At 35.3% G+C, this 12,316-nt stretch overlaps 1 protein-coding gene across 1 annotated transcript in view; it reads left to right on the plus strand.

Annotated features, from left to right (window-relative positions):
- The first annotated feature begins 250 nt into the window (after nucleotides 1–250).
- LOC101008408 (disintegrin and metalloproteinase domain-containing protein 5) overlaps nucleotides 251–12,316 on the plus strand; it is a 135,208-nt gene continuing 123,142 nt past the window's right edge. Inside the window, exons 1-7 of the mRNA XM_021942241.2 lie at nucleotides 251–372; nucleotides 1,110–1,189; nucleotides 5,170–5,225; nucleotides 8,303–8,381; nucleotides 8,710–8,786; nucleotides 9,601–9,772; nucleotides 10,653–10,718. Of these exons, the coding sequence (XP_021797933.1) occupies nucleotides 318–372; nucleotides 1,110–1,189; nucleotides 5,170–5,225; nucleotides 8,303–8,381; nucleotides 8,710–8,786; nucleotides 9,601–9,772; nucleotides 10,653–10,718 (585 nt within the window). The 5' untranslated portion in view covers nucleotides 251–317. The remainder of the gene's footprint in view (nucleotides 373–1,109; nucleotides 1,190–5,169; nucleotides 5,226–8,302; nucleotides 8,382–8,709; nucleotides 8,787–9,600; nucleotides 9,773–10,652; nucleotides 10,719–12,316) is intronic.

The following is a 12,316-nucleotide window of genomic DNA, read 5'->3' on the forward strand; positions in this document are numbered from 1 at the left end:
GCGATGGTCTAAGTAAAAGATATAAGCAAAAGCCTCACCAGGCACCACCCTAACCTGAGAATTGACAATTAGGAATCCTTTCTTCTTTAACAATAAACTGACTGGCGTATCAATGCTGAGACACTTCTCTTGAGTGCTCAGCTGCCCGCCAGCAGCGCATTACCTACTTCCAATCACCTCCCGCTTCTTCCATGTGCTTTTCCTCTCCGTAGCCTCCCTGGGCAGCCTCACGCGCGCTCAGCCCTGCGCGAGCTGCGCCTCTCCAGGTCTCAACGTCTCAACTGCTGTTCATCGCCAGGGCTCCAAGACAGCGAGCCATGTTCCTTCTTCTGGTGCTTCTCACCGGACTTGGTGGGATGCATGCAGACCTCAGTAAGTCCAGGAATCCAGGCTTGCGAGGGAGACCTTGTTCACTCTTTCCACCGCCCGGGTCCAGCTCAGACTTTACCCTGGCTCCACGCTCTACCGCTTTCTCCTGGCCCCTTGCCTCAAGGTCTGTGGCCAAAAAGGCAGAGAGGCAGCTTCCGACAGAAAATAGTTTTTTTCTTTGGGATGGCTTCCTGATCCAGAAAATGAACAAAAATGAAATTTGTGGTTTTTTCCACATACAAAAATTCTGCTACTCTACGAAAAATTGCATCACCGTAAAAAAAAGCTATTTATCAAGGATTGACTGATTTGGCAACTGTTAGCCTCCACCTGCCCCATTGAAAAGTGCAGATCATCCTTGTATTCAATATCTATATTCGTCCCTGCAAAATATCTCACTTTCTGGATGCATCTGTGTTTTCTCATTTCCACATCTGTTTACAACACCGAATTTGGTACTTAACGTTTAGTCAAGCTGTGCCAGCGCCAGACTGTGTGTGTGTGTGTGTGTGTATCTGTGTAGACAGGGATTTGCAGGGGAGAATGAGAATAAAAATTTGAGATCTTGACAAGGGGTCAGAAATTTGTAGGTAAGAATGACTAGAAAGACAGTGGAAAGGGCGAGATGTGTAGATTATATTAAAAATAGCCGCTAATGTAGAGAAACAAATGCAGAATCAGAGAAGTGAATAACATAAGATCACGGGTATCAAAATAACGTAGTTTATATTTATTTTTAGATCCTCATAAAACCTTCCTGCAGACCACAATTCCAGAGAAGATTTCATCATCGGATGCTAAAACAGATCCAGAACATAATGTAATTTTAATAATATTTTTAATATGAAATGTTGTTAAGTTGTGTTTAATGTCAAGACCAAAGGTGCTGAATGTGGGCAGGATTGTACTTCTTGGAGGCAGAGTTGACAGCTGAGAACAGGTTCACAAGAGGGAGCATGTTGATGTTTACGAATGTGTGAGACTGTGTGTGTGTGTGTTTCTGTTGATGATGAAGGATTTTAGGGATAAGATCCCCCGGGGTCAAAATGCTAGGTATAGGATCCCCCAAGTTTGAAATTTAAGGAGGTAGCAGAAAACTTGGATCCCCCTAGGACTGGGATTAGGGTGAGGCAAGTGAAATGAATCATGTAACTATAGGATCAGATCCTGTCTGTCTTGAAAATTTTGATATTGTTTTCATCATGGTGTTTTTTTGCATTGATTTTTAAAAAGGTTGCATTAAGATATTATTTATCTTGATAACCGAGTTTTCTGGTAGCCTAGTTCTGGCCCTAGTGATCCCCTAGAGATTTCTCTTAGCTTTCACTAAGTCAGTGAGGATCTGAATGGTGATGATCTCTGGGCAGGTTTATCTGTTAATGATCACGTCAATTTCACATCCAAGATTGAATGGTAGTGAATGTTCCTTCTCTAATAGTTCGGCAGGAGAATACTTCTTACATGGTTTCTACCAGTATAAGATAATCTATTGTTTTTAGTAATTATGGGCCTCCAAATTTATCTTTTTTCCGTTTAGCGGTTTCAGAAACCTTTCCTGTCTGTTTCACATAAGGATATACTATTTATATTGTTTCCCCTTCCCCATATACCCTTTCTTTACCTTTTCTTCTTCTAGTAGCTGAGGGTTATTTACCAACATGCTTATCATGCAGCTTTGAACACCCCTCTGCTCTGCCTCCCAAGTGAATTACTAGCTATGCTGTGGTGTATGAGCCCTATGACAGCTTCCCTTTCTGACTGGAAAGAAGAGGTGACATTACATCTTTGTTTAGTTTCCTTTTTCCTGAGATTAATAATACCAACTCTCCCTTTCCATTGTTTGTCACTGATAATCTTTGAATTCCTCACTTGTCTAATTTCTAGAATTTTTATAAAGGCATTTATAATATGGAAATTCAGTGTGTTTCTTTTAACTATAATGATTTAAAAAGGTACATTGTAATATATTTTAGCAACAAAATTATAATTATTGTGGGATGTGATTTTATTTGAATATGTTTGGTATCATATGGGGTAGGACCTGCAAAAGTAAAAGTGCCTAAGGGCACACAGTTATAAGATTTAGTAAATAAAAATATAGAATACCCAGTTAAATGCATGTGCACATAAAGATAAAAGAGAAATATTACATGAGGCTTACTTATACTAAAATTATTTGTTGTTCACCTAATATAAACTATAAGCATCTAAATTACATACCTCCTTCTTAACTTACAGCTTCCTGATGATTTGACTTCCCCTAAGAGTTCCCTGTTGTGTAGAATTTGCTTGTAACACTGCTTGCAGTTATACTCTGTTTCATTTAGATCGTAACATAATTTCTACAGTGGTTACACACAATGTATTTTATTCTTTTTTTTCTAGTGAATATTTCCAGTAGTTTTACAGTTTTCGCATTTTGCATTTAGATGTGTGGTCCATTTTGAGTTAATTTTTGTGAGGGATTTAAAGTCTGTGTCTAGATTTTTTTTTTTAATGTGGCAATACTATTGTTCTAGTACATATTTTTGAAAAGACTCTCTTTTAAAAATATTGTTTTGCCTTGACTTCTTTGTCAAAGATCCATTGACCATATTTATGTGGATCTATTTCTGGGATCTCTATTTCTTTGAACTATTTGTCTATGATTTTGCAAACACCACCCTGTTTTGAGGGCTGTACATTTATACTAAATCTTCTGTTTTTTGTTTTTTGTTTTTGTTTTTGTTTTTTTTGAGACAAGGTCTCGTTCTTTTGCCTAGGCTGGAGTGCAGTGACACGATCTTGGTTTACTGCAACCTCTGCTTCCCAGGTTCAAGTGATTCTCTTGGTCTCCTGGCTCAGCTTCCTCAGTAGCTGAGACTACAGGCATCTGCCATCATGCCCAGCTAATTTTTGTGTTTTTAGTAGAGGCAGGGTTTCCCCATGCTGGCCTGGCTACTCTTGAACTCCTGACCTCAGGTGATCCACCTGCCTTGGCCTCCCAAAGTGCTGGGATTATAGGCGTGAGCCACTGTGCCTGGCTTTATAGTAAGTCTTGAAGTTGGTAAGTGTCAATTCTCCAACTTTGTTCTTCACCTTCAATATTATATTGGCTATTTTGGGTCTTCTGGCTCTATATATAAAGTTGAAAATCAGTTTGTTGGTATCTATAAAATAGCTTGCTGATAATTTCATTGGGTTTACAGTGATCTGTGGGTGACATTGGAAAGAACTGATATCTTGACAATATTGAGTCTTTTTATCTATAAACATGGAATATCCCTCCATTTAGTTAGTTCTTTTTGAGTTTTTGCATTAGTTTTGTAGTTTTTCTCATAAATACATATTTTGCTATATTTATACCTAAGCATTTCATTTTTCAGGGTGAAATGTAAACGACATTGTGTGTTTCACTTAATTTATTACCTGTTCATTGTTGGTATAAAGGAAAGAAAATGAGTTTTTAATATTAACTTTGCATGCTGCAACCTTGCCACAATTGTTTATTTGTTCGGGGTTTCTTTTGGGTGATTCTTTCAGATTTTCTCCATAGACAATCATGTAATCTGTGAACAAGGACACACATTTATTTCTAGCCAATCTGAATCCATTTTATTTACTTTTTTTTTTTTTTTTTCGCTTTATTGCATTAGCTAGGACTTTCAGTATGATATTAAAAAGTGCTGGAGAGAGGGGAAGTCCTTTGCCTTCTTTCTGATTTAATAGGAAAACTTCAGGGTTCTCACAGTTAAGAATGACATCAGCCATTTAGACCCTATCTCCAAATATGGTCACATTTTGAGGTGCTGGGAATTAGTACTTCATCTAACGAATTTTTTGGGGGGTTACAGTTTGGCTTATATCAGTTGGACATTGTACATGAAAAGATGTGGAGGCTCTAGATAATGTATCTTTTGAGAGTTTTTTCCTCCTATTGGTTGGTTTTGTACATTTTTGGTTTATTTTAGTTTTTTTGTTTTATCTTTGTAAGATATGTGGATTTTAAACGTTATTGGTGCTTTCATATTCTCCTTTAATTTTCATCTTATTTGTTTAATATCAAAGGATTTTAGAGGGCACAATTTTAAAGGTCCCCCCCAAATTCCACTTATACTTCTTTTCACAATGCCATTCAACTAACTCCTCACAGAACATTTACCTGATACAAAGTACCTTGTTATGCTTCAGTATAAAGTTGAGGAATTGAAAACTGTTAAATGCTATTTCTCTTGCTAAAATAAATGTCTAAAATTAACCAAATACATAATTTAATGACTGTTGCATTTTCTATTGTCTTCTATGTTGTTCTCTAGACATGTCTTTAGTCTCCCTGTATTCTCTCCTACGTTCTATTCCAGAGGAGTTTGATTGCTCACACAGATGAGTAAAATGCAATGGCTTTTGATGTTATATTGCTGGAAGTATATTACATTTTTTGTACTTCTATCTTTTGGGAGGGTCTCTTTCAATGAGCAGGACAATTTACCTTCCAGGAGAGCTCTAGGTAAACAACCAATGCGTCCTCACAATTGAGGTGGACATCTTTGATGGTGGGGTCTGTCTGAACTGAAAGATAATAATCATCGGGTAAGCTTCTCCCTCAGAGGTGTGAGTAATAATGAATAGCAGGCAAGTGAGTGCTTTACTACCTAGTTCTCAATGCAGAATTCTGAAGCTCCAAGTATCTATGTGGGAAGGAAAGCCAATATAATGGTTACAGGTTGTTATTAATTTTGTCAATATTTTAAACCCTAATTTGGAGAAGATACACTATTTGGCATGTGTTATTATTGAATTTTTCTAATAATTTTGTTATAGGTTGTTTACATGATTACAATAGAAGGAAAGCCATATTTTGTCCATCTCAAAAAGCAGTGAGTAATTATTTTGTCCTTTCAAAATTTAATCTTTGGCTTCTTAATTTCTAAAAGTATGTATAAGTAGAGTGAATCATTTTGATTCAAATATACTGATACCTACTCTATACTGGGTATTGAGTAAAAACCTAGGCATGCAAAAGAGAATAAAACATATTACACTGTTAAAGAATTATAATACAGAATGATAGGTTCAGACACATTAATAGAAAGCAAATAATTTTATTATTATTATAATATGGTAATATGATAAATGTGTAAACAGTATTCCTGGGAAGTCAGGGGAGGCTTTTAGGGAAGAGGAAAGAGATTACTTGTATCTTAAGGGAAGAGACAGAGCTATGTAAAGAAGAGGGGCAAGACAGGGGAACACTTTTTTTTTTTTTTCTGAGACAGAGTCTTGCTCTGTTGCCCAGGCTAGAGTGCAGTGGAGTGATCTCGGCTCACTGCAACCTCTACCTCCTGGGTTCCAGTGATTCTCGTGCCTCAGTCTCCCAAATAGCTGGGACTACAGGTGTGCACCACCATGCCTGGCTAATTTTTTGTATTTTTAGTAGAGATGGGGTTTCAACATGTTGCCCAGGCTGGCCTTGAACTCCTGACCTCAAGCATTCCTCCCTCCTTGGCCTCTCAAAGTGCTGAGATTACAGGCGTGAACCACCACACTCAGCCAACATTCTATTTAGAGAAGAAATTATGTGTAAAGCATAGAGGTGTGAGACACAGTGGCTTTTCTGATATGCACAAAGCCAGTGTGAATTACTAAAGCAACCATTTTCTGAAAAATAGAGGTAAAAGATTCTGGAAAGGTAGGTAGGGGCCAGGTTGTAGAAGATTCAGAATGCATGGTCAGATATTGGGAGCCAAAAATGGTTTTAAGTATGTACTTACTTAGCCACATTGAGTCTCGTAGGCTTTTTTTGAGGGGACAAAGTTAGAGTTAAGGTGACTAATTATATGACTATACAGTTTAGGTGAGTAATGGTGGTGGTTTGAACGATGGCACCAGTGATAGCACTTGAAAGAAAAATTCGGTGGACCTCAATACAGATTTGGTGGAATGATTGGTAAACAGTGAGGAATTTCAGATAATTTAGTTGTCGCTCAAGAAAATGAATAGGCTATAGTATAATTAACTGAGGAACATGAACAAGGGATATATTTGTGTGAGGAAGTGGTGATTTCGGTTTTTTAGCACATGTGAGATACCCAAGTGTGTTTTTTCCTGTAGATCAGGGGTGTCCAGTCTTTTTGGCTCCCATGAGCCACACAGGAAAAATTGTCTTGGGCCACATGTAAAATACACTTATGATAGCTGATGAGCTAAAAAAAATATTTTAAAATCTCATAATGTTTTAAGAAAGTTTACAAATTTGCTTTGGGCCACATTCAAAGCCATTCTTGGCCATATGTGGCTAGCAATTTGAATCTCTGAAAATATTCAATAAGAATATTGGAAAATAGATTTAGCTATAGGTATATAGATTGAGCAGAAAGTAGTAGCTTGTGCTCTACTTTCTTGTGTTTTTTTTAATGAGTGCTGTTACGGAGGGTGCTTATAAATAGATCGTGGTTAAAGAGTGAACCCTGGGAAACAGCGATGTTTCCTGGGATAGGTTGAACAAAAACAGCAGCCAACATGGAAGATAAAGCTGGAGGGACCAGGGAGGTAGGAAGAATAGCAGAAGAATGAAGTGTTACGTAAATTGAGTGGACTGAGTGGCCACAGTTTTCAAAAAGAAGCTAGAAGTCCAATGTAAAATGTTTTTTTAAAATGCCTTTTGGATTTGACATTCTAATATTTGTGGATCTTTTCCAGGGATGTTTCAGGGATAATAAGAATTGAGAAACTGAAGGAATTGTGTGTAGACAATTCTTTTGATGAAACGTATTAAGAATGGAAAAAAATGTACATAAGGAATAGCCACAGGAGAACATGGGGTCAAGAAAGGGTTCTTTAGGATGATAATGACTTATTAGTATCATTTTAAATAGCATTATGATAAAAATCAGTAGAGCACAAGAGTTCAAAATTATAGGAGAGAAAAAGTAGTGTCCTCTGTATATGGCACAGGATGGTATCTACAGCACCAGTGTAAGGGCTTGTTCTGAATGAAAGAAGTAACCTTCTGGCAATAAAGGTAAGGAGTGCAGATGGGAACAGGTGATCTGAGAGGGAGGGAACATGGGGGTTTTGTGGGATGATTGACAGGAGTAGTGTCAAGTTTTTGAATAGTTACTGAGGGAAATAAAATTCTGACCAGAGTTATTGAGAAGAACTTGGCACTTAGCAAAGTTTAGCAAATATGAATTTGTAGTGAGACCAAGTAACTCTTTCTAAGTTTTCTGTTTATATTAGTCCGTTTTCACACTGCTGATACAGACATACCCAAGACTGGGCAATTTACAAAAAAAAGAGGTTTATTGGACTTACAGTTCTACTTGGCTGGGGAGGCCTCACAATCATGGTGGAAGGCAAGGAGGAGCAAGTCACATCTTACATGGGTGGCAGCAGGCAAAGAGAGAGCTTTTGCAGAGAAACTCCTGTTTTAAAAACCATCAGATCTCATGAGACCCATTCACTATCACGAGAACAGCATGGGAAAGACTTGCTCCCATGATTGAATTATCTCCTACTGGGTCCCTCCCACAAATGTAGGAATTATGGGAGCTGCAAGATGAGATTTGGGTGGGGACACAGAGCCAAACTGTATCACTGTCCTAACTTTACACTTTAATTTTGAAACTTGAGTATAAAATCTAAAATCAATGAGTGAAATAGACAAAGATTAGAAAGTTCTATGCTGGAAATTGGGACCTATACTATTTCCTCTTCATGTCTCTAGCAATTTGAGTTGCTCATTTATCTGCATTTTTGTATGGTATGTCATTCTAGTTAAAATGTCTCACCAAGCACCTAATTCAGTTTAAGTGCTAGAAATACATGGACAATAGGATAAAACAAGTCAATTAACACTACTTTAAATTTTTCAGTAAAAAGAAAATGTGTATGAATATTTTTTCTACCTTTTCTGTTTCACAACTTGAGCATTTTTTTAATTATTTTTGCCTAGATCAATTTTATCTTCAGCTTCTTTTATTCATTCTTATGACAAAAATGACATCCGTCATTCCAAACCTCTGCTAGCTCAGGTAAGAATTAGGTTTTTTTTTTGTTACATATTTGTAATTCTAGATTTCTTTAAAAAGACAAATATTCTATAATAACTAGAATGTTATTTTACATATTCGCTGAAATTGAGTAACTTAGGCTGGTGCTTATTTCTACCTGGCACAAATTTATTAGGTAATTGCCAATCATATTAAAGTAGAAATGTAGCTAAAGTAATAAATAGTAAATGTAGCTAAAGTAAAAAATAAAAAAATATAAAGTAGTAAATATAAATAAATATAAATAATATATTTGGGGTATATATTTAAAAAATAAGTTATCCATTAATTTTTCTTTTTTTTTTCTTAGATGGATTGCAATTATAATGGATATGTTGCGGGTATTCCAAATTCTCTTGTGACCCTCAGCGTGTGTTCAGGACTCAGGTTCTAGACTACTTAAAGATACTCAATTTGCCAATATTATATCCTGGTAGCCTATGAATTAATTCTCCATGTATCTGTTCTAATTCTATAATCACCTTTGTCATTTCAATTCCTTAAGGACTGAACCAAAATTACTAATAAAATAGGATTGATATTCCAGCAGTATCTGTTCCTGATGAGAGGCTACTTGTTGATACTGACAGGATCTGCTGCTTTAGGCATTAAGAAAGCTTGAGTGTAGGGAGATTGATTGGTCTCCTCATACTTTTTTAGTTTTCTCAAATTCTGTTCTTGTCCAATTTCTTAATGTCCTAGAATAATTGACAGTTGTGGAATGCATGGGACTAATGGACACTGGCTCTGCAGTCAGTAATTATTAGGCCTATTGTGCCTTCAATTCAGCCCACACAAACAAATGATTTAGGGTATCAAGTGTCAGAGGAGAGTTAAGTGTATCAAAGAGAAGGAATCAAAGACTAAAGAAGAGACTGCCTAGAGATTCTACAGGCTGGTTAGAAAATCTACACAACAGAAAGGGGTTTCAACCTGTTTAAGTGCACAGATCCATGCCACTACCATGCTTTCTTGAAGATAATCACAGATTTGTAATGTAAGGTAACATGTCTCCTGTGATATAGTGGTCCAGTTCTGGTGTAAGAAAGACCCCAAAAGATAAAGAGATAAAAGTAAAAAAACCTAAGGTCTTAAAACTTAAAAACTTTAAATCTTAAAAACTGTGGCCCAGATTTCTCACTATAATATTATGGTTTTGGTAGAATCATTTCAGACTTGTTTCGATTGTCTTAACACTCAGGGGAACAATGCAGCTGAAAAACATCTCATATGGAATTGAACCAATGGAGGCTGTATCAGGATTTATACACAAGATTTATGAAGAAAAATTTGCTGACACTAATATCCTCTTAGAAGAAAATGACACTTATTCTTGGTTTAATTCAGAGTATCAAGTCAGAAAAAGTTCAGAAGTAAGTATTGGCTCTTTTATTTTAATTTAGTATAATTTTGTGTAATGAAAAATACTTTCAGAGCCAAGATTTGGTGACTTATAAATCTTAAAACTATTCTACTTTTTCATGAGGGCTCTACATGACTTTTACAATGGTGAGAGAGTCAACTTATGTTTGTCATTATGCTTGCCATTAGATGAAAGCTTAGCAAAAACTTAATCTTAGAAATATGAAGATATGAGTATAGTATAAAAGAAACTGGAACATTAATTTTCATATGTGAGAATTTAGATAATTAATGTAAAATATTCCTTTTCTTTAATTACTCAGATAATTTAGGAGAGAATATTATACAACCTGGATTTCCCAGTTGACAGTTCAAAAATGGATGAGTGACTTACATAAAGTACATGTAAAGCAAAGCGATGAATTTTTTTCTCTACCAAGACCCATAGACTGCCTTAAATAACATGTCTGGCTCTAGCAAATTGCCATTGGTTGTAAATTTTAATATTTTTCTAGACTACATTGTTTGCCAAAAGTAACTTCCTAGTAATTGGTAGCAGAAAATCTGCTTGCATGAAAGATTAGTATGAAAAATTATCAAAAGGCTGAGAAAAACCAAAGCTTTATGTTATAAACTGAAAATTTCAGTTTCAATTATTATAAAAGTAAAAGATACCTGAGTTCTTACGTATCTTGAGAAGTCTAATAGAAAAGTCTTACTACCCAGGGCACTTTGAACTGGAATCTTCTGAATAGTACCTAAATTTTGTACTTGAAAATAGCCTCATTATGTAATCAGGAGCAATATATCTTTCAGTTTATCTCTCAATATAATTTCAGTAGAAGGTAAATTTTTGTAAATTCCTCATGACTCATGTTATGTGTTTTTCAGAAAACTGACTTTATTAAGTTATTCCCTCGATATATTGAAATGCATATTGTTGTGGACAAAAATCTGGTAAGTCTTACTTTATGCATCATTGTTTTAAAACTAATATATCTCTTTAACTTGATTTCAGTGAGGCAATGAAAATTACCAACCATGCTATTTTGCGTTTGCAATGAACACATTCTTATAGATTGTAAATCAAGTTTTTGTTATTTTGTATATAGCATCTACTCACTTTTGCAAAGTGAAGCATCTTAATTTCTAAAGCTTGTTGACTATTGTTGATTTTTCAAAAAACCTACATCCTCAGTGAAAGGATAGATTGCAACTCCCTTAAGCCCACAAACCTCATATACAATAATAATATTTAACTGCCTCAGTCTAATTGGAAGGATGGTCTATAAAACAAATATGCCACTTCTTTAAAGCAAAAGGAGAAAACATATTATCACCTGTTTTCTTCTCAGTTCTAGGTAAATGAAACAACGAGAAAAACAAATGAACAAAATACTCATATTGAGAATTCATGGCTATACTTTGGATCTCTTATAGATTTAGGCTCCGAATATTTATTACCTATGTGGTTAGGTTTCTAATCCATGAGGCTACATTTGTCCCAGATTGGTAAAAGCCAAGGGTGCATGAGGGAAGCAAATAGTATTTATATCTGGAGGAATGCCACTTCAGGCAGAATACCTCAGGACTCTTACAGATTAATATCAGCCATACATATATGGGCTCACAATCCATAAGGAAATAAAACACCATGAACAATGGTTAGCAAAACAAAAAATACACATATGGCTAATATTAATTTTTTAAAAATATAGTTTATGATTGGCAGAACAGTAAGGTGACTGTCATTAACAATAACTTATTGTATATTTTAAAACAACTTAAAGAGTGGAATTGGAATGTTCCTAACACAAAGAAGTGATATTAATGAATGTTTGAGGTAATGGATAGCCCAGTTACCCTGATTTGATCATGACACATTGTACGCCTGTATCAAAATATCACATGTACCCCATAAGTATGTATAACTATTATGTACCCATAATAGCTAAAAATAAAAAAATTAAAATAAAATACAATATTTTTCCCCTCAAAGAATCTGTTGATTCCAGAAAGGGTGAATATGAGTCAGGGTTGCTGAGCTAAATGTTGACAGGAATAACAGAACTTGAAGTTCATGGCTCATTAGAATTGAGTCGAGGGTACGTTAGCATAGCTAAGTTGACCCAGTACAAAGCAAATGCATACCCTGAAATAATATTTCTATCAAATTACAAAATCAGAGGGAGGAAAGCAGAATTTTAAGCATAATCAACAAAAAGAAGGCAATTAAGAGAAAGAAAAACACATATTTAGGATTTGTTTCATAAATCTGGAACAAATTTGAAAGCTAATGTTAAGACAAAAGGTTTAAACTGAAATACCTAAGTAATTATATGTAGGGGGATTAAGTACTGCAATTAAAAACCAAAGATAAAGATTAATTAAAAGCAAAGACAAAGATTATCGTACAACACACACACACATAAACACACACACATTCTGCTTACAAGTGACATATGTAAAATATCGTATATAAGTAACAAAAGTAAAATAATGGAAAAATACAAACAAATTTAAAAAACTAGTTTAGCTGAATTAATATCAGACAA

This window comes from Papio anubis, chromosome 8 (genome assembly GCF_008728515.1).
Source record: "Papio anubis isolate 15944 chromosome 8, Panubis1.0, whole genome shotgun sequence".
NCBI classification, from domain to species: domain Eukaryota; kingdom Metazoa; phylum Chordata; class Mammalia; order Primates; family Cercopithecidae; genus Papio; species Papio anubis.